The 27,252-nt window shown below is 41.2% G+C and overlaps 1 protein-coding gene across 1 annotated transcript; it reads right to left on the minus strand.

Moving 5' to 3' along the window:
- Positions 1–3,255: 3,255 nt before the first annotated feature.
- LOC109929836 (MAU2 chromatid cohesion factor homolog) lies at positions 3,256–25,296 on the minus strand (the record flags this gene model as incomplete). The annotated part of the gene is made up of 8 exons (XM_048592196.1): positions 24,952–25,296; positions 16,704–16,721; positions 14,774–14,839; positions 11,020–11,115; positions 8,469–8,563; positions 7,209–7,236; positions 4,985–5,140; positions 3,256–3,402 (listed from the first exon to the last, which is right to left on the minus strand). Coding segments are annotated over exons 1-8 (951 nt in total), but the record flags the coding sequence as incomplete, so codon positions are not given.
- Between the last annotated feature and the right edge of the window lie 1,956 nt (positions 25,297–27,252).

Here is a 27,252-nt window from a genome sequence, read left to right on the forward strand (position 1 = left end):
CACCTGCCTCTTTATTGGCTATGTGGAATGATCCTTCTTCCAGTTTTAACTGGCCACCTCCCACAACTCTTTTCTCAGTACATTGATGACTACTTCAGTGCTGCTTCATGGTCCTGCCAGGACTTTGAAAAATTTGTTCATTTGCCTCCAATTTCCATTCCTCTATAACTTTCACATTGTCCATTTCTGACACTTCCCTTTTTTTCCTTGACCTCTCTGTCTCCATTTCAGGGAATAAACTGTCCACTGCCATCCACTACAAAGCCACTGACTCCCTTAGCTACCTTCACTACAGCTCGTCACATCCAACGTCCTGCAAGGACTCCATCCCATTCTCCCATTCCTTTGCCTATGTCATATCTGTTTGGATGATGCCACCTTCCAAAACAGCACTGCTGACATGGCTTGCTTCTTCCATGACCATGGTTTCCCACCCACTGTGGTTGACAGGATCCTCAACTGCATCTAAACTATCACCCATTCTTCCGCCCTTGCCCCCTTCCAATCACTCACAACAGCGTGAACGGGTCCCCATTATCCGCATTTTTCATCCCACTAGCTTCTGATCACTCTCTGCCATTTCAGACAACACCAGCAGATCACCACTAAACACACCTTCCCCTCACTCCCCAAAATGCATTTCACAGGGATCGTTCTTTCTGGGACACTCTAGTCCATTCCTCGACTGCTAATACCACATCCCTTCCCACAGCACCTTCCCGTGTAACCGCAGAAGGTGCAACACCTGCCCCTTCACCTCCTCCCTGCTCACCATCCAAGGGCCTAAACAGTCTTTCCAGGTGAAGCAGCATTTCACCTGTACCTCCTCCAATCTTGTTTATTGTATTTGTTGCACCCAACGTGGCTTACTCTACATTGGAGAAACCAAACGCAAACTGGGTGATCACTTTGTGCAAGCAGGACCCTAATCTTCCTGTAGCCGGTCATTTTAATATAGCTTCCTGCTTGCATGCCCATGTCTGTCCTCAGCATGCTGCAGTGTTCCAGTGAATCACGCATTGCTAGGAAGATGGCAATGTTGCAGCTGTACTGGAACAGCACAGCAAGGGCATGGCTATTTCTGGAGCACAAGTCTTCAGTCTTATCGCTGGAATGCTGCCAGACCCATAACCTTTGCAGTATCCATTGCCTTCAGCCATTTCTTATTGTCACATAGTGAATTAAATTGGTTGAAGACTGGCATCTGTGATGTTGGGGACCACGGGATGAGGCTGTGATGGATCACCCACTGTACATTTCTGGCTGAGGACAGACACAAATGTTTCAGCCTGGACTTTTGCACAGATATGCTGTACTTCTCGATAGGCCAAATGGCCTGCTTCCACACTGCATGGATTCTATGACTCTCTATCAATGAGGAGATGCACAATTGTTCAGCCAGCTCCTCCTCCTCCTTGTTTAATTGCCCATCCCCATTCACAAATGAATGTGGCAGGACCACAGAGCTTAGATCTGATCTATTGGTTACAAGATCACTTAGTCCTGTTCTACTGTCTAGCACGTAAATAGTCCTATGTAGTAGCTTTACTAGGTCAACACCCCATTTTTAAATATGCCTGATGCTGCTCGTGGCATGGCCTCCTGCACCCTTCATTGATCAACGAAGTGCAAACAGGATGTCATTTAAAAATAAAAGGATGATAATTGGCATAAGTTGACAATCTTACTTGGACAGCTGGTGCAAGGATGGAAACTGGAGACTTGATAAGCTGTTGCAGTTGAAACCTACTGTTAAACCACCATAGGGCAGGGAGGGTGTAGATGGTTGAAGAGTGTTTAGCTTATTGAGAGGAGCAGAGGAGCGCTTACACTCCTTCTGAACTGTGGTTCCTTGAGATAGTGCAGACCAAAAGTGGGAACTTATTCCTTTGATTATGATATCACCCTCATTTTAATGAGGTCAAGTGCTTACACATGCTGCAGTGACTCAATGTTCAAGAAGCCATTCCATCCTTGTCTGATTATCTTTCTGTGAAGCGCCTTGGTAAAGGCACAAAGCAAGCTGTTTTTCGGGTATGTGCAAGTCAGCATATTATCACTGGCTTATTCAAAATAAACAGGAAACAGGTTCATAAATTTCGATCCATTCCTCAATCACTGAATAGTAGCCAGAAGTGGGATTTCTGGGTGAGCTTCTTCCTTGTCTAACTTTGGGCAACTCAGAGATATCATCAAGCCTCAGCAGCACAAATTGGATTTGGAACCTGCTCAGAGTAGATCAGTTGCTCGAAGTAGTGCTTTCACTAACCAAATGATGCTGCAGAGTTGTTGTTTGCTCAAATAAAGATTTGCATTTATACAATGCAAAACAGAAACTGCCACAAATACTTAACAGGTATGGCAAGATCAATGGAGCCAGAAACAGACTTAATGTTTCAGATGTATAACCTTACATTAGAACTGGGAGAAGGTAGAAATGCAAAAGTTTTTGAGCAACTGAAAGGGGAATGTCAGGAAGGACAAGAGGTCTGCGATACACTGAAGGGCAGTAGAAGTGGAGGTGTGGTGATAATGTCACTGTACTTTTAATCCAGAAATCCAAGCTAATCCTCTGGGAATGTGGGATCAAACCCAACCACGCAGCTGGCTGAATTTAAATTCACTTAATCTGACCGGAAGATTAAGCTAGTCTCAGTGATGGTGACCAAGACAACCATCATCAATTATTGTAAGAACTCATCTGGTTCAGTAATGTCATTTAGGGAAGGAAATCTGCCATCCTTACCTAGTCTGACCTACATGTGATCCCTGACCCATAGAAATGTGTATTTGACTCTTAACCGCCCTCTGCAATGGCCAAATAAGTCACTCAATTCAAAGGGACAAGCAACAAATGTTAGCCTTGCCAGAGATACACCACCTCATGAAAGAAGAACTTTTTTTTAAAAGAAAATGAACAAAAGTGTTCATGAGCATAGCCATTGGGAATGGTAATGAGACAAGTAAAAACAAAAAACGTGCCAGAAGGAGGTATCAATGGCAGCATTCAAACCAGTAGTGATCCAAATCAAACTGATAAAAATAGCAGAGAAACAATGGAAGAGTAACTGAAATCAGGAAACAAAATGAAAAGGAAGCAGAGGTTATCAGCTAAAATTGTTGAATATGTTAAAAACAAATTGAACAAATGAAACAGTCTCTCAGGTTGGACATTTAGCATTTTTTAAGTAACAGCATCATGGTTTCCTTTAGGTGTGTAACACAGGAATTAAAAAAAATATAACTCTTACTCACCAGATAAACCAACACACACATATGCTCCTTTGGTAGCCAGTGGAAGAGGTCTGCAGGGTTAGTGGGCAGAATCTCGTCATCATGCAGCGTAGAGATGGTTTGAATACATTGCTGCAGCTGTTTCAGACAGGGCTTCACGCTTTTTACCTTCAAGAATATCACAGATTATTCCATCATTCACTGGTTGTTTTCTTTTTCAAAAGAATGTACATTCACATTTGCTAAAGCTACTATATGATTGGGTGCATATTCAGGCAGATATTTACTGAAGCAATTACACTTGGACTTACTTTCACAGTTTTCTGACTCCTGTTTCTCAGTCAGAATGTTAGGAGTTCAGGAACAGAAGTTCATAATATGTGTTGACACTCTCAATGCAGTACTGGAGAGTGCACTATACTGTCGAATGTGCCATCTTTCAGTAGGGATGTTAAACTGAAGTCCCAACAGCTCTCTCATTTGGATGTTAAGAGATTCCATCTCGATATTCAAACAAAGCATCTGTGCTCCCCCTGCCATACTGGTTAATATTCATTCATCAACCAATGACATCAAAAGAACATGATATTGTCATTATCACATTGCTCCTTATTTGAACTTTGACAGCAAATTGGTTGGCAGGCCTGCATTACATTAGTACCTGCACTTCCAAAAGTACTTCATCGGCTGTACTGGGATGCTCTTTGGTAGGGCATACATGATTCATTCAGACTTAAACATCAAATGTAATAATAATTTGTGACAGAATGTTCATTATTCATCTTATCCTCACATAACTTTTAAAAGAAACCTAACCTCCATTTTTATTGTCTTTGCAACTAGTTGTGGCCTCTTCCTGTTATATTGTTAGTCAGTGCAAATCCATTATTTAACCTCTTGTTATCTTTCAGAATCTTGAATGTGTGTTCTGGATAACCTCTGAACCGTTTCTGCTCTCAAGAAAACTTGTGTATAATTTACAGCACAGAACTGATCCTTTATGATCCACATAAGCCTCCCCCCCTATTCTCAACTCAACCTTTCAGCATACCCTTCTATTCTTTACTCCCTCATATGTTTTAATTCCCTCTAAAACATATCTATGTTTTTTACCTAAACTGCTACATGTAGCAAGGAGTTCCAAATTCTTACCACTCACTGGTAAAGAAGTGTCTTCTGAATTCTCTATTTAGTAATGACTATTTTATATTTGTGACCCTAATTTTTTTTTAAAATTAACCTGTTCAGAGATGTTAACACACACCTCTGGAGGAGGTTGAACTTAAACCTGGACCTCTTCGCCCAGAGGTAGGGGCATTACCATGGCACAAGAACCCTTCTGACCCTGGTTCTGTAGTCTCCCCACAAGCGCAACATTTTCTCTACAACTGCCATATCAAATCCCTTCATGATTTTAAAGACCCCAATTAGATCACATTATAGGAAAGATCCCCAGCCTTTCTTCTGATCCAACCAGCAGCACTTCACAAATCACATCATTCTGCAAAGGGCAGTACTGAACCCAGTCTAATGTATAGACTTAATTTTCAAGCCTGAACCAACACTCATTACTTTTACAGAATGAAGAGCAGGATTCAGGTTTTAATCCCAACTTCACAACCTTCTTTCTCTAATTTCTCTCTCTCTCAGGCTGATTTATGCAGAAATACTGATGTATCTGTCCATCCCCCTTGTGCTGCTGCCACCCAATCTTCGTGCTAGAAATTTTTGACAACATTTATTTGCTCACCTGTCCGGCATCCAGATAGTGTGTGACTTGTAGCACCAGGAAAAAGACACGTAGTGACTCCTTCTGAATAGGGTTACCCTGCCAGTTCTCCACAATCTGGCCACACAGAGTCAGGAGAGGGTGAACTTCCTGTAGCTTCCGTTCCATCAACAATAGCTGGAAGCCAACAGGGAGAATACACCAACATTAAAACTCACAGCTAAACTCAAACCAACAGATAAACAATCACAATCAATCAATAATTATTGAGCTCCTGTGTTGTTCCCCAAACCCTTCCACAAAGTAGGGGCACAAACCTTGAGTTCTGTCTGGGTGCTTTTTCAGTTACTTTGCCCCTTGCAGGATGTGGAGATAAAGAAAAATTAGCTTCTGCCCCTCTTGATAGCATTTCCTCTACCCATGGACTCATTCCACTCCTCTGGAAGTTTATCCAGATTAAAGGTTTAACACTGTCTACTGATGGATGGGTTACTTAACTGTTGACTGGTAATGATCATCACTAGCATTACCATCTACCGTCTATGGTAACATACTAACACTAAAACTATTTCCAAAAAAGCAATGCTATGCAATATCCCAAAATGTTTTAAATGTGATTTTTTTTGGAGGAGGAGACGGAGGTTTAAAAACAGTCTGGAAAGTTGAAGTGTGTAAACTCAGTTCCACTGGTTCAACAATGTTCGAGTTAGGAAACCCATGACCACTCCTACCTAGAAGGGCAAGGGCAGCAGATACATGGAACACAACCACCTGCAAGTTCCCCTTCAACTCACATACCATCCTGACTTGAAAATATATCACTGCTCCTTCAGTGTCGCTGATCAAAGCCCTGGAACACAGTGTCCCCAACACCCCAACCAGCACTGAGAGTCCAGCTACACTAAATGGATTGCAATAGTTCAAGGCAGACAAAACCAGAACCTTCTCAAGTTCAATTAGGGATCAACAGTAAATGCTAAGCCTACCTCCCATGAAGGAATTAAAAACAGGTGACTGAACAACACATGTTGGTTGACATTTCAGTGCCATACTAAAAGTTATATATTTTTCAAAAAAGTTTCCCTTCTTTGCTAGTCGGCTCCGCTCATTTTTCTCTTCCAGAAGTATTTACTCTATTGCAGTTAAAACTTTACAGTCCCCTGTGGGGCATTCCACTCTCTCACCCTGGTGGCCATCAGTCACACATGGGGCTGTGACTGCCAGCAGGGAACACATTGTTGGTAAGGACTGCATGAATGGTTTTCCATCGGTAAAAGAACTAGGTCAGATCTGGATCCGAATTATTCAAATACATTCTCTAGGTGGCTCAGTGGTTAGCACTACTGCCTCACAGCGTGAGCGACCCAGGTTCAACTCCACCCTCGGGCGACTGTCTGTGTGGATTTTGCACATTCTCCCTGTGTCTGCGTGGGTTTCGTCCCACAGTCCAAAGATGTGCAGGTTAGGTGGATTGGCCAGGCTAAATTGCCTATAATGTCTAGGGATGCACAGGCTAGGTGAATTGCCCATGGGGAATGTAGGGTTACGGGGCCAGAGTAGGGGGTGGTTGCTCTTTGGAGGGTCAGCGTGGCTGAATGGCCTGCTTCCCTGAATGGGTAGGGATTCTATGATTAGGTAACACTGATAAATGTTCGTTAGTGCGACCCATTTGGACCAACTCAATCACAGAAGCAAAATACTGCAGATGCCAGAGACCTAAAAACAACAAAGTGTATGGAGATGTTCAGTAGGTCTGGCAGCATTTGTGGAGATCCATCTTTCTAATTTCAGTTGGCTGACTGTTGAATCAACTCGAATGAAATTGACTAAGTAACTATATAGTGGGAAACTGAAAACATGGAGAGGGCAGTCCTGCTTTATAGGCCTCAACTACTCGCTTTTGAAAGTCAAATTCACCGTAGATTTCATAATCCACCTGGTTACTGCGATCACTTTGTTTTGTCACTTTTTAAACTACTGAAGACAACAGCAAATGCTGGATTTTTATAGACTTCCCTTCCAATCAACATGGAAAGAGCTCCAAGGGGTATTTTATACCAGAAATAAAAGATCCCCTAACATTTCTTATGTCAATTACCCAACCATAGGATCATAGAGTCTAATCATAAAATCCCTATAGTGGGGAAGCAGGCCATTTATACAGTAATAAACTAGCTGCAGATTAGAGTGTAAATTCTGCACAATGCTTGCAAGCTAATTTAACTAAATTGGGAAAAAAGCTTACCATGCCTTTGCTTAAGAGGAAGAGTGCTCTGCAAGATAAGAGAGATAAGTTTACATTTATGAACTTAATTAAATAACAGTAATGAAACTCACTTTATGTAAATGACAAAGACATTTCTTAAGATATCCAGACAGTTAAAGTAGCTTCTGCCACTCTAGTTTGCCAGTCTAGAGTCTTGAGTGCAAATTCCAGGCAAACTTTTACGTGCAGGGCTCAGCATGGCCTATACGGAGATGCCACCATATAGGCAAGACATTAAACTGAGGGCCTGTGATCCTCTCATGTGAATAAAAGATACCTCAGGGCTATTTTAAAGAGCAGAAAATTCTCACCAGCGTTCTGAGCCAATAATTAACCCTCAAACATTCAAAAAATAAATGCCTGTCACCTTGCTACTTATGGGAGATTCCTAAATGCAGTTTGGCAGCTGTACTTCTCACCTTCACTTCAAGAGTAGTTCAATGGTTATAAAGCACAATAGCACTATGACCATGAAAGGCTTTGTGAAAATACAAACCTTTATGATTAAAAATACGCCTCTTTCAAAAACAAGAGGAACAAAAGTATATTCCTTAATAAAAGACCAAACTATTAACAGTTCAAAATTAATACTCAAATGCTTTCTTTTCCCTTTGGTGATACCAGTATAGAACTGAGAGAGGGTTGCATTGCTGGAGACAGCTTTAACAGGTCATAGGGCATTATTCAAACTCAAGAAATGATTTCTTGGGGTTATTTCATCTTTCGAATACCACCCAAAAATGATTAAGAGCTGGACCAATTTCTAGAAAGACAGGTTTGAGGCCATGGAATGCTTTGCATCAATGAGAATTTATAATCTGAGGTATTCACTAAGTGTCTTCTTGTTGCATCTACATCAAAAATCTCACACCTTCTGAAACAGGTTAGATGATTTCAGACAGGGGCCAAGGTAATCAGCAAACTCAACACAACCCAGGTACTAAACCCAGTACTTTCCGACATGTCTGCAACTTTTGGTTATACTTAACCATGGAAAGCCAAATGTTAAAATGTGGAAATTTCATCCTCCCATTGTCATAAATGGGACTGAAAGATAAAGAATTGCCCATGCCTTTACAGAAATTTACATTTAAGTCTGAAGGGCGAATTGAAGTTATTGAGGGAGATTTGAGGGAGATATTCCTGCAGAAATCCAGAAAATTGGAGTTTTGGTTTATTTTTTCCTCATCTGTGGGAACAGCAGTGACACAGCTCTTAATCCAGAGGTTTTGTTGTTACCTTGTATATTCTGATCCTACTACCCTTGCATATTCGGCTCCAACTCCTAGGAGGTCGCATGCTGAAACCAAATCTTTTTCTAGTGTGTGCAGTTGCTGGTGGGCAGGGAAACAAAACAAGAGATAAAGAATTTTTTCCAAAATCATCTTATATTCACTTTAATATTCAGAAATGCAACATGTATGATTGAGATCAGCCCTCATATGTTCGGAACTCAGCAGCTGTGAAAATCTACACATTAACTTGGTGAACTGCCTGCGAGACACTGAACAGACAGACTTCCTGGCTGCGACATTCCTTTTCACTTATGCACCCCCCACCTTAATTGCACAGGACATCTAGAGCTGAGCTAAAGCTGCACAGGTGCCAACTTACTTCTGGTACCTTATTCCAGTGGTCAATCTGTTGTGTGGGCATCTCATCCATACAACAAATAGTCCACCCGTGAACTACTGGAGAATATTGGTGACTATTGGTGACTTCTACTCACTGTTTTTGGAAACACTGAGGTCAACTGTGGCACTCCCATAATCTGAAACATGTTTTATGAGACTGAGATAGGCATTTATAGAACTCTGTGTTGAGGTTGGTTGGCTCGCCAAGCTGGTTTGTTGTTTCGCAGACGTTTCGTTACCGTGCTTGGTAACATCCTCAGTGCAGCCTGTGATGAAGCGTCGGTGTGGTTTTCCCGCCTGGTTTTTAAACTCTGGGGTCACTCATCTCAATCCACATGGACAAGGAGAACCACGACTTCGACTGGGACAACACCAAGATCCTGGGACAGGCTAGGCAGAGACAAGCATGAGAATTCCTGGAAGCATGGCACTCCACGAGGCAGGCTATTAATAAACACATCGAACTCGACCCCATATACATTCCACTACGGAGGAAACCCAGAAGTGAGGCAATCCATCGCAACGGACCCCAGAGTTTAAAAACCAGGCGGGAAAACACACCAACACTTCACCAGAGGCTGCACTGAGGATGTTACCAAGCATGGTAACAAAACGTCTGCGGAACAACAAACCAGCTCGGCGAGCCAACCAACCTCAACACCCACAACCCGAGCTAAAGATCTACTCCAAAACCTTATAGAACTCTCTTTAATACAAGAAGTGGAACTCTGTTTTTAATACAAAAACTGGCCTACTTCTGGACGTTTGCAAAACTACTCCACGTTGCTGAGGTGATTTTTTTTTTATTGATATAACGCTTCACCTTTGAAATCAAAGGAACACCTCCTAATCAGTCATCTTAATCTCGCTTGAACATAATTTATTAGTCCTAGTCTATAAAAAGGCATGGCTAAAACTATAGGAACTGCAACTACAGCTTCACCTCCAGCTCAATCAATAAAGGAGAACCAGAAAAATTCAGTCCGAATTAAATTGGTTGATCTCAGCCAGATAGCAATAGTGATAGTGCTTAGTGTTTTGGATGATCCATGAAACTGAGATCCGATCTGTTGTCTCAAGCAGATGTTGAAGATCCTACAGCACTAAAGTATAGCAGAGCAGTCCTCATGGTATTCTGGCTAGTATTTATTCATCAACAAACATCACTAACTGGGGATTATGGTAGCAGTGGCTGTGTTACTGGACTAATGACCAGAACAGAGTTAAAATCCCACAGCAGCTTGAAATTAAATTCAATTAACTAGATAAGTGTGGAATAAAAAGCTTGTATCATCATGGTGACCGTGAAACTAACAGATCACGAAAATGCATCTGGGTCATTAATGCCCCTTCATAAGGAAAGCTGCTTTCTTACCTAGTTTGGCCTATTTGTGACTCCAGATCCATAGCAATGTGGTTGACTCTAAACTACCTCTGAAATAGCTCAGCAAGCCACTCAGCTGTATTGGAGGTGGTCGCTTACCACCACCTTCTCAAAGACAATTAGGGACAAAAATTAGTGAGGGTGGCATGGTGGCTCAGTGGTTAGCACTGTTGCCTGACAGCATCAGGGATCCAGGTTCAATTCCACCCTCAGGCGACTGTCTGTGTGGAATTTGCGCGTTCTCCCTGTATATGTATGGGTTTCCTCCAGGTGCTGCAGTTTCCTCCCACAGTCCAAAGATGTGCAAGTTAAGTGGTTTGGCCATGCTAAATTACATATGGTGTTCAGGGATGTGCAGGTTAGATGTGTTAGCCATGGGAAATGTTAGGTTGCCCTATCCTTTATTCCAAAACTGACCCCCTGGCTCTAGACCACTGCAAGGAGGGTAAACACCCTTCCTGTATCTAGCCTGTTGAGTCATGTAATAATAAGATAGTCCTAAGTTTGTGAAAAGCACTGTGTAAATGTAATGGTTTTCTCCTTTAGGAAGACAGGAAGTGGGAAAGGAGAGTGGAAAGTGAACCAAAGCCTATTGATCAAGTTTTAAAAATGAGCATCTGTAACAAAGTGGTACAAATATCAAACTGTGTGTTTTGATTTCATCCCTTTCCTTCCTTGTGAAAAAACATCCAAGGTTCGACATTTCTTAAGCTCTAATGCTAAACATTTTTTGCTAAACTCTATTACATATAAGAAACTAAAAGGTACATACTGCAAGCTGAAAGAGCAGTCGACAATGCCAGTAAGGTGTCTGCTGGGAGATCTGTATTGCCTTCCGTAAAAGTGGCTTTGCTGAATCAACCAGATTCTAAACAGGCAACAAAGCATCATTACTTCAAACTGATAAGGAAAAAGGTAGAGTCCAATCTCGCAGATACATAAAGCAGCCACATAGCCAGAGGTGAAATTGATCAACTATTTACAACACACAACTACAGCAAATTTTTTATTAACCAGCACCAATGGGACCAGAAGTGTACCGGTTGATCAAATAGTCCACATAATCAATGTAAAAACACACACTAAGTAATAGAAATGTAATGTGGGGCTATACACATCACTCTTATACTTTATTTACAGCACAAATCACTTAAATAATAATGCAATATTGCCTAAAATAAAACTTATAGGGAGAGAGCCTTCTCACTCGCACCCTCAACTGACAACTGAAACATGGCAGTGATCTCAATAATACAGTAAAATTACGTTAATTCGGTATATAATTTTTGCGCTTTATTGAGCGATGGCTCATAAAATACCAGATCAAACAGCATTTACTGTACAACATAGCTTGTCATTGAAGTAGCAAGCTTCGAACTATAGATTTTCTTTAGTTCAGTTTCAGAGCTTTCTACTGGTCTTGTTTCTAGGTGTCAACCCCTGTCAGTTGCGACCATTGCCTACTTTATCAACTGCTCTATACTCAAGCTACAGATGTTTTCATACATCAAATACATTGCCTACTTCCCTCATTCTGTTAATATCTCTGCTCACTATATTGTTTCCCATTCTACCTTGTTCTTTCCTGGATCCTCTAACCTGTGAAACCATAGCACTTGCTACTGGCTATTAGTTCTTGCTTCATCTCATCTTCTTTTCAGCTCTGGCAGTGGCTTTGACTATTGGCTCTGGGTTTTAATCTACCATATAAAGTCACAGATATAAGGCATCTATTGCAAAAGATTGATCAATTCTTTGGATCAAATTCTACCTCAAAGTAAAATCATGAAAGAGAAGGATCAGCATACTGACATTTCCATGCAAATCCTGTCAGACTGTGCTCATGAATATAATTTCTCTGTCCTTCTTTTCAATTCCATTAATTATTACTCTGCTCCTAAAGCATTAATGCTCCACTCTCTACTTCAGCCCTGGCTCACTACCGATTTAAAATTTCCCCTTTCAGTACTGATCTTGCTGGGCTGTTGCATGATTTTAAATCCACTGCCAGAGGGATAAATGCAGGAGGGAATTTCGGTTTAAATATCATAGTGTTTAAACAACAGGTTATAGGCATGCTGCCATCCTTCACTTTTCTTTCACCTTAATTAATCCCTTTGCTAGAATGTGTGCAGAACTTCTGTTGACCCAAAGTACTAAAAATAAGCTCCAAAAATAGAAAATCTCTGTTCTGGGATTTAAATCAACCAACTCCCAGTTTGAAGAACTAGAGGAGGAGCCCAAAAACAGCATGTTGGAAAATGTTCCACTCTGCCAGCACTGATATTTAAATAGCAACTCTCCCTTTTGTCTTTGACTTCAGTCCCAAATTTCACTGCAATTTTGAAATCAGGATCAGATCAGCAGATAGAGATGAGATTTGTAATCAAAGTTGGCCCAATAGGGGTGATCCAGAATGCACCAAAAGCTAATAGATGCTATCTAGAAGCTCAAGAAAGTCTCAGTCTACGTATTCTGCGTAATCCTGGCTTTCACACTATAGAAAGGATATGACGACTTATGATGTGGCAAATGTATGAGATACTACACACTGCAGGTACAGATAGACCAGCAGGGTAGATTTAAAATAGACAGTAAATGCCTGAATGATAGCAGGAGGAATGGTCTAAAATTATTACAGCACTGGAAGTGTGTAACACACATTAAGCAGTTGCTACGCCTAAGTGATTTCTAAATAGCTTTCTACTGCAAAACACACACAACTAAGCCACAAAAGGGAGAGAGACCATTAGGCCTAATCACTTGTCTATGTATTTATCCTACATATGAAGAAATATCTTTAAACACATTCACTCATCTTCTCCCAATATTTCTTCACCTTTTCTTTAACCTAGCTAACCCACCTAAACTTGAACAGTTTTATTTTTGCCTCAATGATCCGTTAACCTCACAATCTTTTTCTACACCTCATATTTAAGCTTGTAACTATCTATTTAATCCTACATCGCTCCAAGAATGAAAACAGCCTGCTCTGAATACACTGTCCCATCTTTCCATAATTTTGAACTCTATCATGCTATCCTGGAATCTGTGGCATTCTTATGAAGGAAAACCTTTTTTTTCCAACTTTCAACAATGTTTGTATTTTCTCAAGCCAAACGGAATTCCAGCAAGTCCATGTTGTATCCTCTTTAAAGTCAGAATATCCTTCAGTCCAATACCTCTCAGAATGCTCTAACTGAGCTCTCCTTAACATTTAAGATAGGATCATTTATCACTTGGCCTTCAAATTCTATGTCTCCTCTTGCAATAAAACCTAGAATTTCGTTTGTTTTTTAAATCTTTTTTTCCTACAGGCTTTGTAAACAAAGGAGCTATCTTTAATATTCTGTGAACCAGTATCCTCAAATTCATCTGTTCCTCTACCACTCCAAACCATTTTAAGTATCAACAATACCATCATTTTTAACCAAAATGTATCATCACACACTTAGGGATGTTACATTCCACTTGCCACTTTTTAATCTACAGTATTTCATTTTAGCTCTAGTCCTTAGATTTTTTTTGGTCTCCTAAAGCATTAACTCTGTTTCTTATTTAGTTACCAGCTGTAAATTTCCACAGTTGGCTACTTAGGTACAGAAACAAAATCACTGATACAAACAATGAACCGAAATAGCTCCTGTAACTGAACTCTCAGCGTAAATCTTACTTTCAAATTGATCCCCACCACCAGCAACCCCACCTTTCACTGTCCAGCTACTCAAAGATACCCTCAACTTTGCCCTCCTCTAACCAAATTTCAATCCTCCTTGTCACCCCCAATTTCAAAAAGATCCATAATCTTCTCTAGTAATCTCCCGATAAGGCCTGATAAAGTCCTTGCACATATATCTACTGCATTTCCCTCCTCATTTAGCAAATCTGTTACCATTTCAAATTTGATGAGGTTTGTCAAGTATAGTTCAGCCTTTTGAAATCCATATTGGAAAGTTTCACCTAACTTCCTTTTAAATCAGCACACACAGTGACTTCAAAGATGCCAAAATCTTGCCTACCAGAGGTTCAGATAACTCACCTATAATTTGCTGCATTAGCTCCACACCCCAACCCCTCCTGAAAATGCACACTATGTTGTCTACTGGCCAGTCCTCCAACACATATCCACATTCATTAGAGACTTGAACTTCAGTACAGCATTCTGAATTTTATACTTTTTAAAAAAATGTTAAAGGTTAATATTACAGTTTTCAAAAATTCTTTGATTGGCTTTGATTACATCCAAGTGCAAAAAATGATATTTTCCTAAAAAGCAAACAATTATCATCACCAGTAACAAGACACACAAAACAGGATATCCACTTTCCAACTCTATCCATTGAATTCTACCCTGTCAGCACCATCTCAAATTGTAAACTGCATTTTATTTGATTCAGATCGTACATCTGATTAGGCTTGCAGTCCTTATAAAGTGCTGAGAAATGTACATTATCCCTGCAATAGACACTGTAGGAAATTGAAAGTGAATTGATTTCATCAACTTTAATGAAAAACAAAAATCTTACCTGGTGGCAATATAACTCTGACAAAAGACTGGCTGCTTCAAATTTGATATCTTCAAACTGTGGAATCTAATACGTTCAGGTCAAGGGCTAACCATTTGTTAACAGTTGGAACACATAGCAATGCTAATCCCTCTCTTCACTACTCCAAAAAGATCGTATCTTTAACTGAAAGGGCAAAAACAGTAAGAACAAATGCAAGAACAATACAACATTCCCAGGAGGTATCTTTTTTTAAAAAAATCTGACTTGCGCAATTTCCAAGAAAGAGCATCATTCACATTTTAACAATTCAGCAGATTGCTGTCCAACTGTTAGGAACAACCAAGTAAGAAATTTTAAACACCACAAAAGGGCAGTGACCACTAGCTAGAAGTAATCCAGCTTACTTCCATTTGTCAGATTCATCAATTGCTTCTTCGATTGATGCCTCCAGTATTGCTGTCTGAAACGAACAGATTTGAGGCATTACAATTTGCCTCAGTAGAAGTTGAATGCCCAATTACCACACTCCAGCTGTCCAATCCAGTAGTACAAGGCCTGCAGGGTGGCCGCAGTGGAAAAATGGGACCTGCTGGCTGGAGGCTCCAGTAAACTGCCAAGTTAAAAGGAGAAATCACCAAGAGTTTGATTGAAGAGTTTGGTTTGAAGGATCATTTTAAAGAATGGTAAGAAGGTGCAAAGAATGAGTCATTTAGAGAAGGAATTCCAGACCATGAGACTTAGGTAACTGAGGACAAGTTCGTGAATTGAAGAGGATACGGGAGGCTGTTTGACAGTGTCAGAGGAAGAGTTGTGGAGGAGCGGAGAAAATTCTTGTACAGTTGGAGGTTATAGAGATTGGGACAGATGACACAGTGAAAGGGTTTATACCGGATGGTGCAAGTTTCAAATTGAAGGCGTTGGGGAACTGAGTGTCAATGTTAAGTCTGCGAAGATGGACGATGGGTGAACGTGATCTACTAGACAGCCCGGTTTGGATGAGATGACATTTATGGAGGGTACACTTCTCATTGCTGTGGAAAGGCTGCCAACATAATCCACACTCCAGTAATGCTCTCTTCCAACCTCTTCTGTCAGGCAGAAGATACAGAAACTGTTCAACAGTTCAAGAACAGCTTCTTCCCTGCTATTATTAGAATGCTGAATGGACCTCTCTAACTTCAAACCATGTTGATCTTGCTTTGTGCATCTTGTGTGCAGCTGTAACCAGTATACCTCGTTCTGTCTAAGCACCCTATGATCTGTATGTCCTTGCTTGCTAAGATCTGCCTGTACTGCTCGCAAAACAAAGCTTTTCACTGTACGGGTAATTCTACTATAACACGTGTTTCATTAACGAAAATTGGCTGTAATGCAATTGATGAATAGTGGACACTGTTTGAATAACGCAAACTTTCAGCTGTATAGGTATAGCGATTTTCTGTTGCGATTTCCCTATAACATGATTTCCGATGGCAATTTTATATAGCGCAAGGTCACACAAGAATGCAACTATTGCACCATAGGAGATCTACCTGTACTTCAGTACGTGTGACTACAATGAATCAAAGCAAATCATATGTGAGAGAGGCCAAAAAAGCATTGTAATTACTGGTGCTAGAGACAAAGGTAGCAACAAGAATTTTAGCAGTAGATTAACTAAGGGAGAGCAGAGATGAGCAATGTTACAGAGGTGGACATAAGCGATCTTTATGATGGAAAGTAAGCTTGGTTAGAAGTAAATAGAATGCAGATGTTGCAAGCTGGGGGATCACACTGCATTGTGTAACTTACACTACCTGTTAATCATCAAGTTTAGAAAATATCAACAGTTGATTAGCGAGAAAGCAAAACAGGAGATCATAATGAAAGAATTTTCCTCTTCATACAAACTGCTGGAATTTGCTGGTAGCTGCTGACATGTACTTTGTGTTTACGAATAAAAGGATACTTGTTGGGATATTAACCACTGAAAGAAAATGGAAAAAAAGTCAATTAGTCACACTTATTATGTTAAACAGAGTTAAAATCATGAGTACCAAACCCACCTCCAAAAATAATTCTATTCACCTTAAATCATCTCTCTTCTAATAAATGCAACTTTCCATCATCGACATCAATTTAAAAATCTAACCTTGTTACTCCGGAATCATTATTTCCCAACTTATCTCCTTATTTAAAACTTTAGATCCTGGGACTTGCCATTTGGACTTTAGATTCTTTCACAGCCTTGTTGACACCCTTCATCTCAGTTTCTAACGGACACTGCACACTAGAACAATTACCACTGTTTCAACTTGACCCGTCAGCTAGAAATTCTGGACATTACAGTTTTCTTGTGGGGTGTTAACAGGGATGAGCTTCAAATACAAGCAGAGGTTGGAACAGTTAGGATGATTCTCATCAAGGTCAAGGTGTGATTCAATGTTTTGAAGATGTTAAGCTTTGACAGATTAAATAGACAAATATAACATTCCTGTTGAGTGGGTCAATAACTAGACATCAAACACTTAAAATCATTGGCAAAAAATCCAAAACAGAGATAAGGAGAAAAGGTTTTACTCCAAGAGTTGTCAGGATCAGGAAAATTTTATCCATAAAGTTACTGAAATCCAATTCCATAATAATTCTAGAAGCGGGCTGGGCTCAGTACAATGAAAAGTCACAAATTTCATTGACCAGTATAAATGGAAGTGGTGAACTCAGAGTCCAAGTGCTTGATTAGGTGTTGCCCTCTACAGCAACAGGTTTAATTTTACTGAGGTTGCCACAGCACATAAATTGAAGTAATTAATTTTGGTAAGAAAAAATGAAAAAGAATGACAATGTAAAGGATACAGTTCTAAAAAGAATATAGGAGCAGAAGGTTCTGAGGATATATGGTACAGTTGAGAAAATGCTTCATAAAGCAGAAGGATCTGGCCTTTATAAACATGATTACAGTACAAAACAAAGGCTGTTACAATACAACTTTATAAAACACTGGTTTGGCCTCCACTGGATTACTGTGTTACTTAATGAAGGATGATAGAACTACAGACAGTTCAGGAAGCATATGCAAGGATGGCTGCAGAGATAAGTTACACAGAAATGGAAACACCTGGATCTCTTCCCCTTGGAGGAGAGGATTTAAGTTTTTTGCCATTGGTTTTAAAAATTATGAGAGATCTGGGCAGAACCAAGACTGTTTACTTTATCGGAAGGACTGACAAACCAGAGGGAACCAATTTTGTATGGGTGACAAAAGATGTATGGTGGCATGAGAGAAAAAAATTGTTCTGCAGTTAGAGTCAACACAGTGTGGAGCTGGAGGAATGCAGGTCAGGCAGTAGAGGAGTAGGAAAGTCAATGTTTTGGGTCAGGACCTTTCTTCAGAACTACAGAACTATGCTGACTCTGGCTCCAGCATCTGCAGTTCTTGGTATCTTCTGTTCTGCAGCTAGGCTCTGGAACGCACTGTCTGACAGTGCGGTCAAGACAGATTCAATTAAAACCTTCAAAGCTGAACCGGATAAGTATTTGTAGACAAAAAATTGCAGGGCTACTGGAAAAAGATATGAGTGAGATTAGGCATACTGCTTTAGTACAGAACAAGAACAAACATAATGGGTCAAACAGCCTCTCTGTGACCACAAGAAATAGGAACACAAGTAGGCTGTTTGGCCCATCAAGCCTGTTCCACCATTCAACAGGATCTTGCCGCTCCGTCATTCCTCACGTCCACTTCCCTGCCCTTTCCCCTAACCCTTGAGTGCCCAACTGATCAAGAATCAATCAATCTCAGCATTAGGTATACATAAAACCTCTGCCCCCACAGCTCTCTGTGGCAAGGAGTTCCAAAAGCTCTTAACCCTCAGAGAAGAACTCCCTCCGCAATTCAGTCTTAATTCTGAGACTGTGCACTCTGGTCCTAAACTTTCCATGAGGGGAACTATCCTCTCAGCATTTACCCTGTCAAGTCCCTTAAGAAGCCTTTATATTTCAAGAGACCACCTCTCATTCTTCTAAATTCCAATAAGCAGAGTCCCAACCTAGTTAACCTTTGCTCACAATTTGAGCAAACCTGAAATGAACATATAGTTTCGCTCTGTCCACAGGGCCTTCAAAATCTAATACCAAATCAGGTGTACAGTAATGAATACAGATTAAACAAATTACATTTATATAGTGCCTTTAGTACAGTAAAAATTCCTAAAGTGTCCCCCTTGAGTATTAAATAAAATTCGACATGGACCCACAGAGAGACATCAGCACAGGTGGTCAAAGTCTTGGTTAAAGGTTTAGTTTTTAAGTTATGTCTTCAAGAGGAGAGAGGTAGAGAATTCAGGGCTACATGGCCACCAATCTAATTGATTTAATTGAAGCTTAAGTGGCATTGTTTCTATTTAAATAATCAATGTGCAAAGGTACAGGAAAAAGGCAGAAGAATGGCATTAAGTCTTGACACACATTTGGAGAGCTAGTGAAGACGTAATGGCACATTGGCCTCCTCCTGCACTGTAACACTTGTAAATGATTAAAATTGGGATGCAAAACGAGACCAGCAATGGTGAAGTGCAGAGATCTCAAAATGGAGCTGGGCAAAGTCATGGAGTGAGCACTTCATCTATTACCTAACACAAGTAACAAGATCACTACTGTACACTTACTCAGGATCAAAAGCCTTAAATTATTCCTGTGTTGAATTCTAGATAATACAATACCTTCTCATTCAAAAACTAAAATAGAATTGCTGAAAACGTTGGTAGGTACATAAGGGTATAGAGAAATAAAATACATAACAAGCATTAAGAGAAGTGGACATTCAGTTAAAACCGAAGATCAGAATGTATTTTCAGTTTTTTCTGTTTTATTCGATATGTTTTTAATAATTAGCTTTAAAATTGGATGCCCCAGTTAGGTCAATGCCTAACAAGCTCATTCACTCTAATGGAAATCTGCAGCATGAAGGAACTGTTGGCTTCTCTAACCACCTGCACAATTTCAGCTCTCAAATGGTACAACTGCTGTTAGTTTGCTGACATGATATCAATCTCTCACAAGCATGATCACAAGAACATCAGTAGATGAATGATAAACTATCTGGTGTTGGCTGAAGAGGGAATCTTGACTAGGATGCCATTCCTTCTTTGTCACTGGATCAACATATTAGAATTTGCTATGTGTAGGAGTACCATCAACACAAGGACTGCAGCAGTTCAAGAGCAACACAGCTGTATTTTTTTCCAGAAACACCACATCTGGAGTGCAAATCAATTATTTTAAAAAATACTTGTCTAGGAACGAAGGTAGAGTCTGCAAATCGCTTCATATTTCGCTTGAAAAGGTTGTCTCCCAGGAGATATCAAAAATAGTCATAGCAAATCTAAAAGCAGCTAGGGAGCAGGCAACACGTTGGTTTTAAACCAGCGTAGTAATTATAAGACATATAAGACATTGTACCTGCTTTGGCTATTGCAATTTTAGCAAAGAAAACTTTGAAATTTATTAGTTGTCAAACATCATTCCTTATGCAAGACAAAACTTACACAAAAATTTGAAAAAGTATATTGAACTCCTAGTGTCTGAATTGTAACTGGGTGACACCATTCTACCATGTGTGATACAGACATGGGGACTTGACATAAAGAGGTAATTGCCAGGTAACAGACATTTATTTATCACTTCTGAAAGTGCATACCACACACATATGCATAGTGATAGACCATTCTTCCACCTGTCACAAAAATACTGCAATACATCAATGTAACCAGCATCTTTGCAACATCCATCAACAGCCAAAGAAAGTTGTGTACTGTTCATTACACCAACTTTACATCTGAACATTTAAACCACAAACTGTAAACTGAAAGCAGCACAGGCTCATAACCACAAATAGAAACTAAACTCAAATTACATATTGCTGATGAGAATACGAAAGGGGCTCTGGTCACACCAAAACATAGGCTCATCATTGAAACACAAGGAGGTTAAATTAAAAATCCCAGTCCATTGCCTTAACAAGTAAGTGTATTGCATAGTCTAACACTGAGCTGTTCAGCTAAGAATCAGTTCCTGATCTGAAATCTCAACCTCAACAAGCAAGTAATCTCACTGCCCTATAATAAGGGGGAGGAAAATAGATCAGCCAGGGTGCCCACTCCAGATTGTTTACTGAAGGAAATACCCATTCATGTATTTCCACCAGGGGAGTTATTATTTGGGATCTGCTCCTCTATTCTGACTCCATCAGTGTCAATTAGCGTAATATCACTGCTGATGTACAGAGATGTAGTATTGGAAAGTTGTTGCTGTTTTAGAACCACATCCCACTGACTGTATCAAACAATAGGGAATACTATGAGGTAAACAGCAGAAATGAAGAAAATACATAGTTCATCCTTTTTAGGGACAGTATATCTTCAAGTTTCTTTTCAATCACCACTCAGACCTCTCTCCAACATCGGAATCACATTCCATTGTTGGTTTTTCCATTCAATGTAAAATGGCATTTATTGATATAGGTCCTGATCTGCACGCTCATTGTTTATCTCTGCTATCTTTCAACTCTTCCATCCAGCTTTCATCCCTTTTGCTGTACTTTAAAAAAAGTCATGTTTGCCTCAGTTGTGCCTGGTATTGGTTAGGACTAGGAAAATATTTCACATCACCAGCTTCATAACTTTGATTGTGATGAAGCTCTGTCATAATTTGGCAAAATACAGTCGCAGAATGATGAACATGCAGTTTTAGTGAAGCATTAGAAACAAAATTTACATTTCTATAACACCTTCGCACTGAAGTGAAATGTTTCAAAGTACTCCATTATGTTAATTTGCTTGAAATCAATATCCTGGTTGTTACCATTAACCAGAAACAGAACTAGACTAATATTTAAAAACTGTGGCTACAAGAGCAAGCTGATAGTTAGGAATCCTGCAGCAAGTAACTCACCCCATGACTCCCCAAAATGTGTCCACCAATTACAAGGCAAATTCAGGAGTGTAATGGAATACACCCCAGCTACCTGGATGAATCCAGCTTCAACAAAGTCAAGAAGCTTGACACCATCCAGGCCAAAGCAGCCCACTCGACTGTCTGTGGATGTGGTGCCACTCTCTCCTTCCGGCATTGATGCTCAGTAGCAGCAGTATGTACTATCTACAAGAAGCGCTGCAGAAATCACCAAGGCTAATCAGACAGTTAGACACCATCTTCCAAACTCAAGACCACCTTCATCAGAAAGGAGAAGGACAGCAGATACATGGGAAGTTCCCCTCCAAGCCACTCACCATCCTGACTTGGAAATATATTACAGTTCTTTCACTGTCACTGTATCAAATTTCTGGAACTCCCCACCTAACATCTTTGTGGGTGTACCTACAGCAAATAGACTGCAACAATCAGGAATGCCACTCACCACCATGTTCTTGAGGGCAATTAGGGCTGGGCAATAAATACTGTCCAGCCAGTGAAGTCCACATGATGGAATGCTGGACACAGCATAATAAACACCTATTTTGAAAAGTACATTAGGATCTGAAACATGACAGTATCTCAGGTTAACTTAGATTGTGAATGAAGCATTTACAGAGGTGTGTAGTAACATCTCTGGACAAGGTGATTAGAAAAATAGGTTAAATGAAAAAAGTTAAATGCAAATCAATATTGAACCAAGCTTTTTCTTGTAAGTGGTCTTTAATTTGAGCCCTGCACTGATTTAGAGACCAATGTAGAAAAACAAAACTTGTAATTAAATAAACAGAAAACTTTCAAAAATGATCAAGGAGTTGGTAGCAAGTATACCATGAAAAAGCACATTGTGACATTCAGAACATATTTTGTGCTTGACACACTCAGAAGTGCATCATTGTGACGGTCTCCCTGCTATAGGAAAGATATTGTTCAACTTGAGCGGGTTCAGAAAAGATTTACATGAATGTTACCAGGATTGGATGGTTTGAGCTATGGGGAGAGGCTGAATATACCAGGGTTTTTTCCTCTGCAGTACTGGAGGCTAAGGGGTAACCTTATAGAGGTTTATAAAATCATGAAGGGCAAGGAAAGGGTGAATAGCCAAGATTGCTTTCCCAGAATAGGGCAATCCAAAACTAGAAGGCATTGGTTTAAAGTGAGAGAGGAAAGATTTAAAAGGGATCTGAGGGCCAACATTTTCACACAGTGTATGGAATGAGCTGCCAGAGAAGGAAGTGGAGGTGGGTACAATTACAATATTTAAAATGCATCTGGATGGGTACACAAGTGGGAAGGGTTTAGAAGGATATGGGCCAAAGCTGGCAAATGGGACTGGATCAGTTTTGGATATTTAGTCAGGGCCGATCAGTTGCATCAAAGGATCTGTTTCCGTGCTGTATAACTGACTCTGTATGCTCTATTTGTCTGGATGAGTGCCATTCCAACAACTGTCAAAAGGTCTGACACTATCCAGTACCAACCACACCACCATAACCAAATCATAAATGTGAACCATCCACAAGACAAACTGCAGCAACTCACAAATGCTCCTTCAATGTCACTACCCAAACCACTTTCACCTCGAAGAACAAGGGCACCTGGCCCATGGAAACACCACCATTTAGAAGTTCCACATTCCTGATTTGGGACTACAGCATCATTCCTTCCTTGTTTAAGATCCTGGAATTCTCAATCTATACCACTTGCAAGCACACTCATTAAATGGATTGTAGATTTTTAAGTAGACTGCCTATCACCACCTTCCTAAGGGAACCTAGGGATGGACATAAATTTGGCCTTGTGAGCAAAGCCTACATCCCATAAATAAGTAAAAAAAGCAAGAATCAATATTAAAAATCCTAGGTGAGGTACTATGATTAGCTTGACTTTGCAAGTACTGCTAGCCTTTTCTCTTCCGTCATAACACAAATAGTTTACTTCCTGGTTCTTACTCTTTTGTTCTTGATTGCCTCACTTTCTTTATCTTGCTGCAATAAATAGGTTGCAGAATCTATTCCTGCAATTTCTATTTATATTCCAACCTTTGAGCACAGGGCAGTGGGACTAACTGAAGAACAAACCGAAAGGACTGCAGATGCTGTAAATCAGGAACAAAAACAGAAGTTGCTGGAAATGCTCACCAGGTCTGGCAGCATCTGTGAAGAAAGAATCAGAGTTAACTTGTTCTGAGGAAGGGTCACCGGATCCGAAACGTTAACTTTGACTTTTTCTTCACAGATGCTGCCAGACCTACTGATCATTTCCAACAACTTCTGTTTTTGTTCCTGATGGGAATAACTGGATAGTCTCAATTTGGCATGATAGTCTGAATGGCCTTGTCTTGTGTTCATACAAATATATGAATCGGTTTTCTAATCCTGACTGAACAGTCATGTACAAATAGATATTAAAATTTCTGTTGAAATGCTTGAAGTGTTCGAAAATAGATACAAACATGCCTAAGCACATGGAGTCTGTTTAACAAGAAACAATCAGCCTTATCTGAACAATGACAACCTGATTTGCATCATATCTCGACTCTGCCTTTTTTTAAACCACTGCAGACACATTTTGCACTAATATTAAAATAAAAACCAGCAAAGGGTAAAATCGAGATAAAGTTTAAGGGATAACAGATCTCCAACTGAACTGTAAGATGAATCTACTGTCTCTCCAGGTGACAACTTTTTAAAAAAAATTCTTATCAGAATTCCCATCATTGGTTTTCTTTTTGATGTGTCGATATAACAATTATTTTCAGTGTCCCAATCGACATTCACCCTCCAACGGCGTTACCGTTTCCGTGTTATTTGCCTACATAACAGGGGTGACTGCCCTTCGATGACAAAGACTTTGCAGATTCTACTTAATCTGCTTTGCTTCCAGTGCGTTTTGTTGGTTCCACCACGACGAACCCTTTCATCTGCTCACTGCCACATCTACTACTGCATTGTACGAATTGATCGATACGGATTTTCGTGTTGGGATCTTCTTTTATCCGAGTTTTCATGAACTTTTGTATCAAGAGAAATCCCCTCTCCCCCCACTCGGTCGCTTTGCTGTTGATACCCAAGGGATGCCTAATACAGCACAGGAGGGGAATGTTTATATTACTTGGATTATTTATACCCCCCTGTCTCAGATTATGGCTCCGATCGTAAAGCTTCTGTTTCCCACCGCAAACCACCCCCCCCAACACCGATTTCAGACAGCGGCCCAGACCCTCAGCCCCACTCTAATCTCACCGCCTTTTCCAGATGGGAGCGGGCTTGTTCGGTGTTCTTCGTGTGATGATAGAGGACGCTGCCGAGCTGGAGATGGGTGCGGGCCTCGATGCGCTGCGTCGGCTTGAAGTGGAAGACGGCCTGCAGGCAGTGCACACACAGCTTGATCTTGGGCGGGCTGGCCGTACGGAAGTTCTCGGCGAAGCCCAGCAGCGCCAGGTACCAGGCGTCCGTGTACTGGGGCGGCGGCTGCTGTTGCTGGGGTTGCGTCTGAGCCGGCGGCTGTGCTTGGGGCTGCGGCGGCTGCTGCTGCTGAGGGCCGCTAGCGCCAACCGCCGCCATCTTACCCGCATCCGCCACAAACATCGCGGGAGGCAGCGAGCGCCGGCCCGAGAACTGGGGCGGGGCCTAGGTGTGGGGTGTGAGGCCACATTGGGTGGGGCGTAGTTTGAGGGGTGGAGTCTGGAAGGGTGGGGTGTATCCTGGCGAAGGGGGGGAAACCAGCCGCGTTAGGGCGGAGCCTGAGGAGGCGGGGCACAGTGTGGGGCGGGGCCTGCAGCGACTGGGCGGGCGTTAGACCGAGGAGTCAGAGCCTGGCGTGAGCGGAGGGGCCGGGAATTGGGCGGGGCCCCGTGAGTGGGCGTGGCATCGCGGGCGGGCGGCGGGGCTTTCGGGGTTGGTCCTCATGGAGTGGGTGGGGCTTTAAGGATGTGCAATGGGCGAGGGGATATGCCAGGCGTGGGCGAGCCCTCGAGGGAGAGGGCGGGGTCCGTGTGAAGAGGCGGAGCTTGGCGTGATGAGGGCGCAAGTGTGAGAGGGATAGTCCTGGGAAGGGGGCGGGTCCTGGGAAGGGGGCGGTACCGGGAAAGGGGTGGTCCTTGGGACGGGGCGGGGTTGAGGGGTGGTGAAGGGGGTGGGGCCTGAAGTGTTGGGGGTGGAGCTTGCAGGATGTGTGGAAGCTGGAAGAGCTGAACACCTTGCAACCGGGAATAAATAACGTTTATTGAGAGAAGCAAGTCCCTACGAAGCTTTTATTTTTATTCGCTCCCATATTTAGAAGAATGAAACTTACAAATATTTTTACGGGGTGGATGTCAATGGAACATTTTCCCTGACTGGTGACTCTAAAACCAGAGGATATAATCTCAGGGTCTAGGCCCGAAACGTCAGCCTCTCTGCTCCTATGATGCTGCTTGGCCTGCTGTGTTCATCCAGCCCTGCACCTTGTCTCTACACCTTGTTGTCTCGGATTCTCCAGCATCTGCAGTTCCTACTATCTCTGATATAATCTCAGAATACCGATTTAGCAATTTAATATTGAGATGAGGAGGGTGTGGAATCTTTGGAATTCTTTACCCCACAGACCTGTGGAAGTTTAATCACTGAATTTGTTCAAGACAGGAGTAGATAGATTTCTGGAGATTAATCACATCAGGGAATATGGAGATAATGGTGGAAAGTGGCATTGTGATAGATGATGATCCATGATCTAACTGAATGGTGGAATAGGCTCAGTTGACTGAATGGCCAAGTCACATTCTTATATTCCAATCAATTCATGCTCCAATTACAGTCCCTTGTACTTAATTTGTAACACTACTGCATTTGCTTTGGACTGTTGTGGCAACCAGTAACTATTTTTGTCTATATCCAGAAATAATTGCAATTTTCAAATAGAATGTTAGTTCTGTTGTTGGAAATTTGGCAGCAAGTAATGCACCTGCTGTATCCAGGGCCAATCCACCATCTACAAAGAGCAAGTCAACAGTGCTCTCCACTTACCTGCACTCAAGATTTTCTGCAACGTCCAGGATTTAAAAAAAGCTCACTTGATTGGAATATCAGCTCACAGCGTCAGTATTCACTCCCTTCACCACCAAGGCATCAAAATAAACGAAATACAAGATTCATTGCAGCAACTCACTAAGTCTCCTTCGAAAGGATGTTGCAGATATGGGATCTCTAACACCTAGAAGAACAAGGGCAGTAGAAGCTCGTGAACATCATCACCTGCAAATTCCCCACCAAGTCAACATGCTATCCTAACTTTGAATGTTATCAGTGTTCCTTTACTGTCCCTGCACCAAAATCCTTGAACTCCCTTATTGACTGCACTCTAGCAGTATATATACCACATGGATTCAGTAGTTCAAAAAGTCATCACTACCTACCCAAGGACAATTGGGGATGGGCAATAAATGTTGCCTTTGCCAATAATGTTCACATTTCCTGGGTATATAAGAGAAATTAAACAGCACTGTACACTCAAGAGATAAAAATCCAAAAACTAACAACTTTATTAGAAGGGTCTGAAGAAAGGTC

Source organism: Rhincodon typus, unplaced genomic scaffold (genome assembly GCF_021869965.1).
Source record: "Rhincodon typus isolate 14 unplaced genomic scaffold, sRhiTyp1.1 hic_rhity00000785, whole genome shotgun sequence".
NCBI classification, from domain to species: Eukaryota; Metazoa; Chordata; class Chondrichthyes; order Orectolobiformes; family Rhincodontidae; genus Rhincodon; species Rhincodon typus.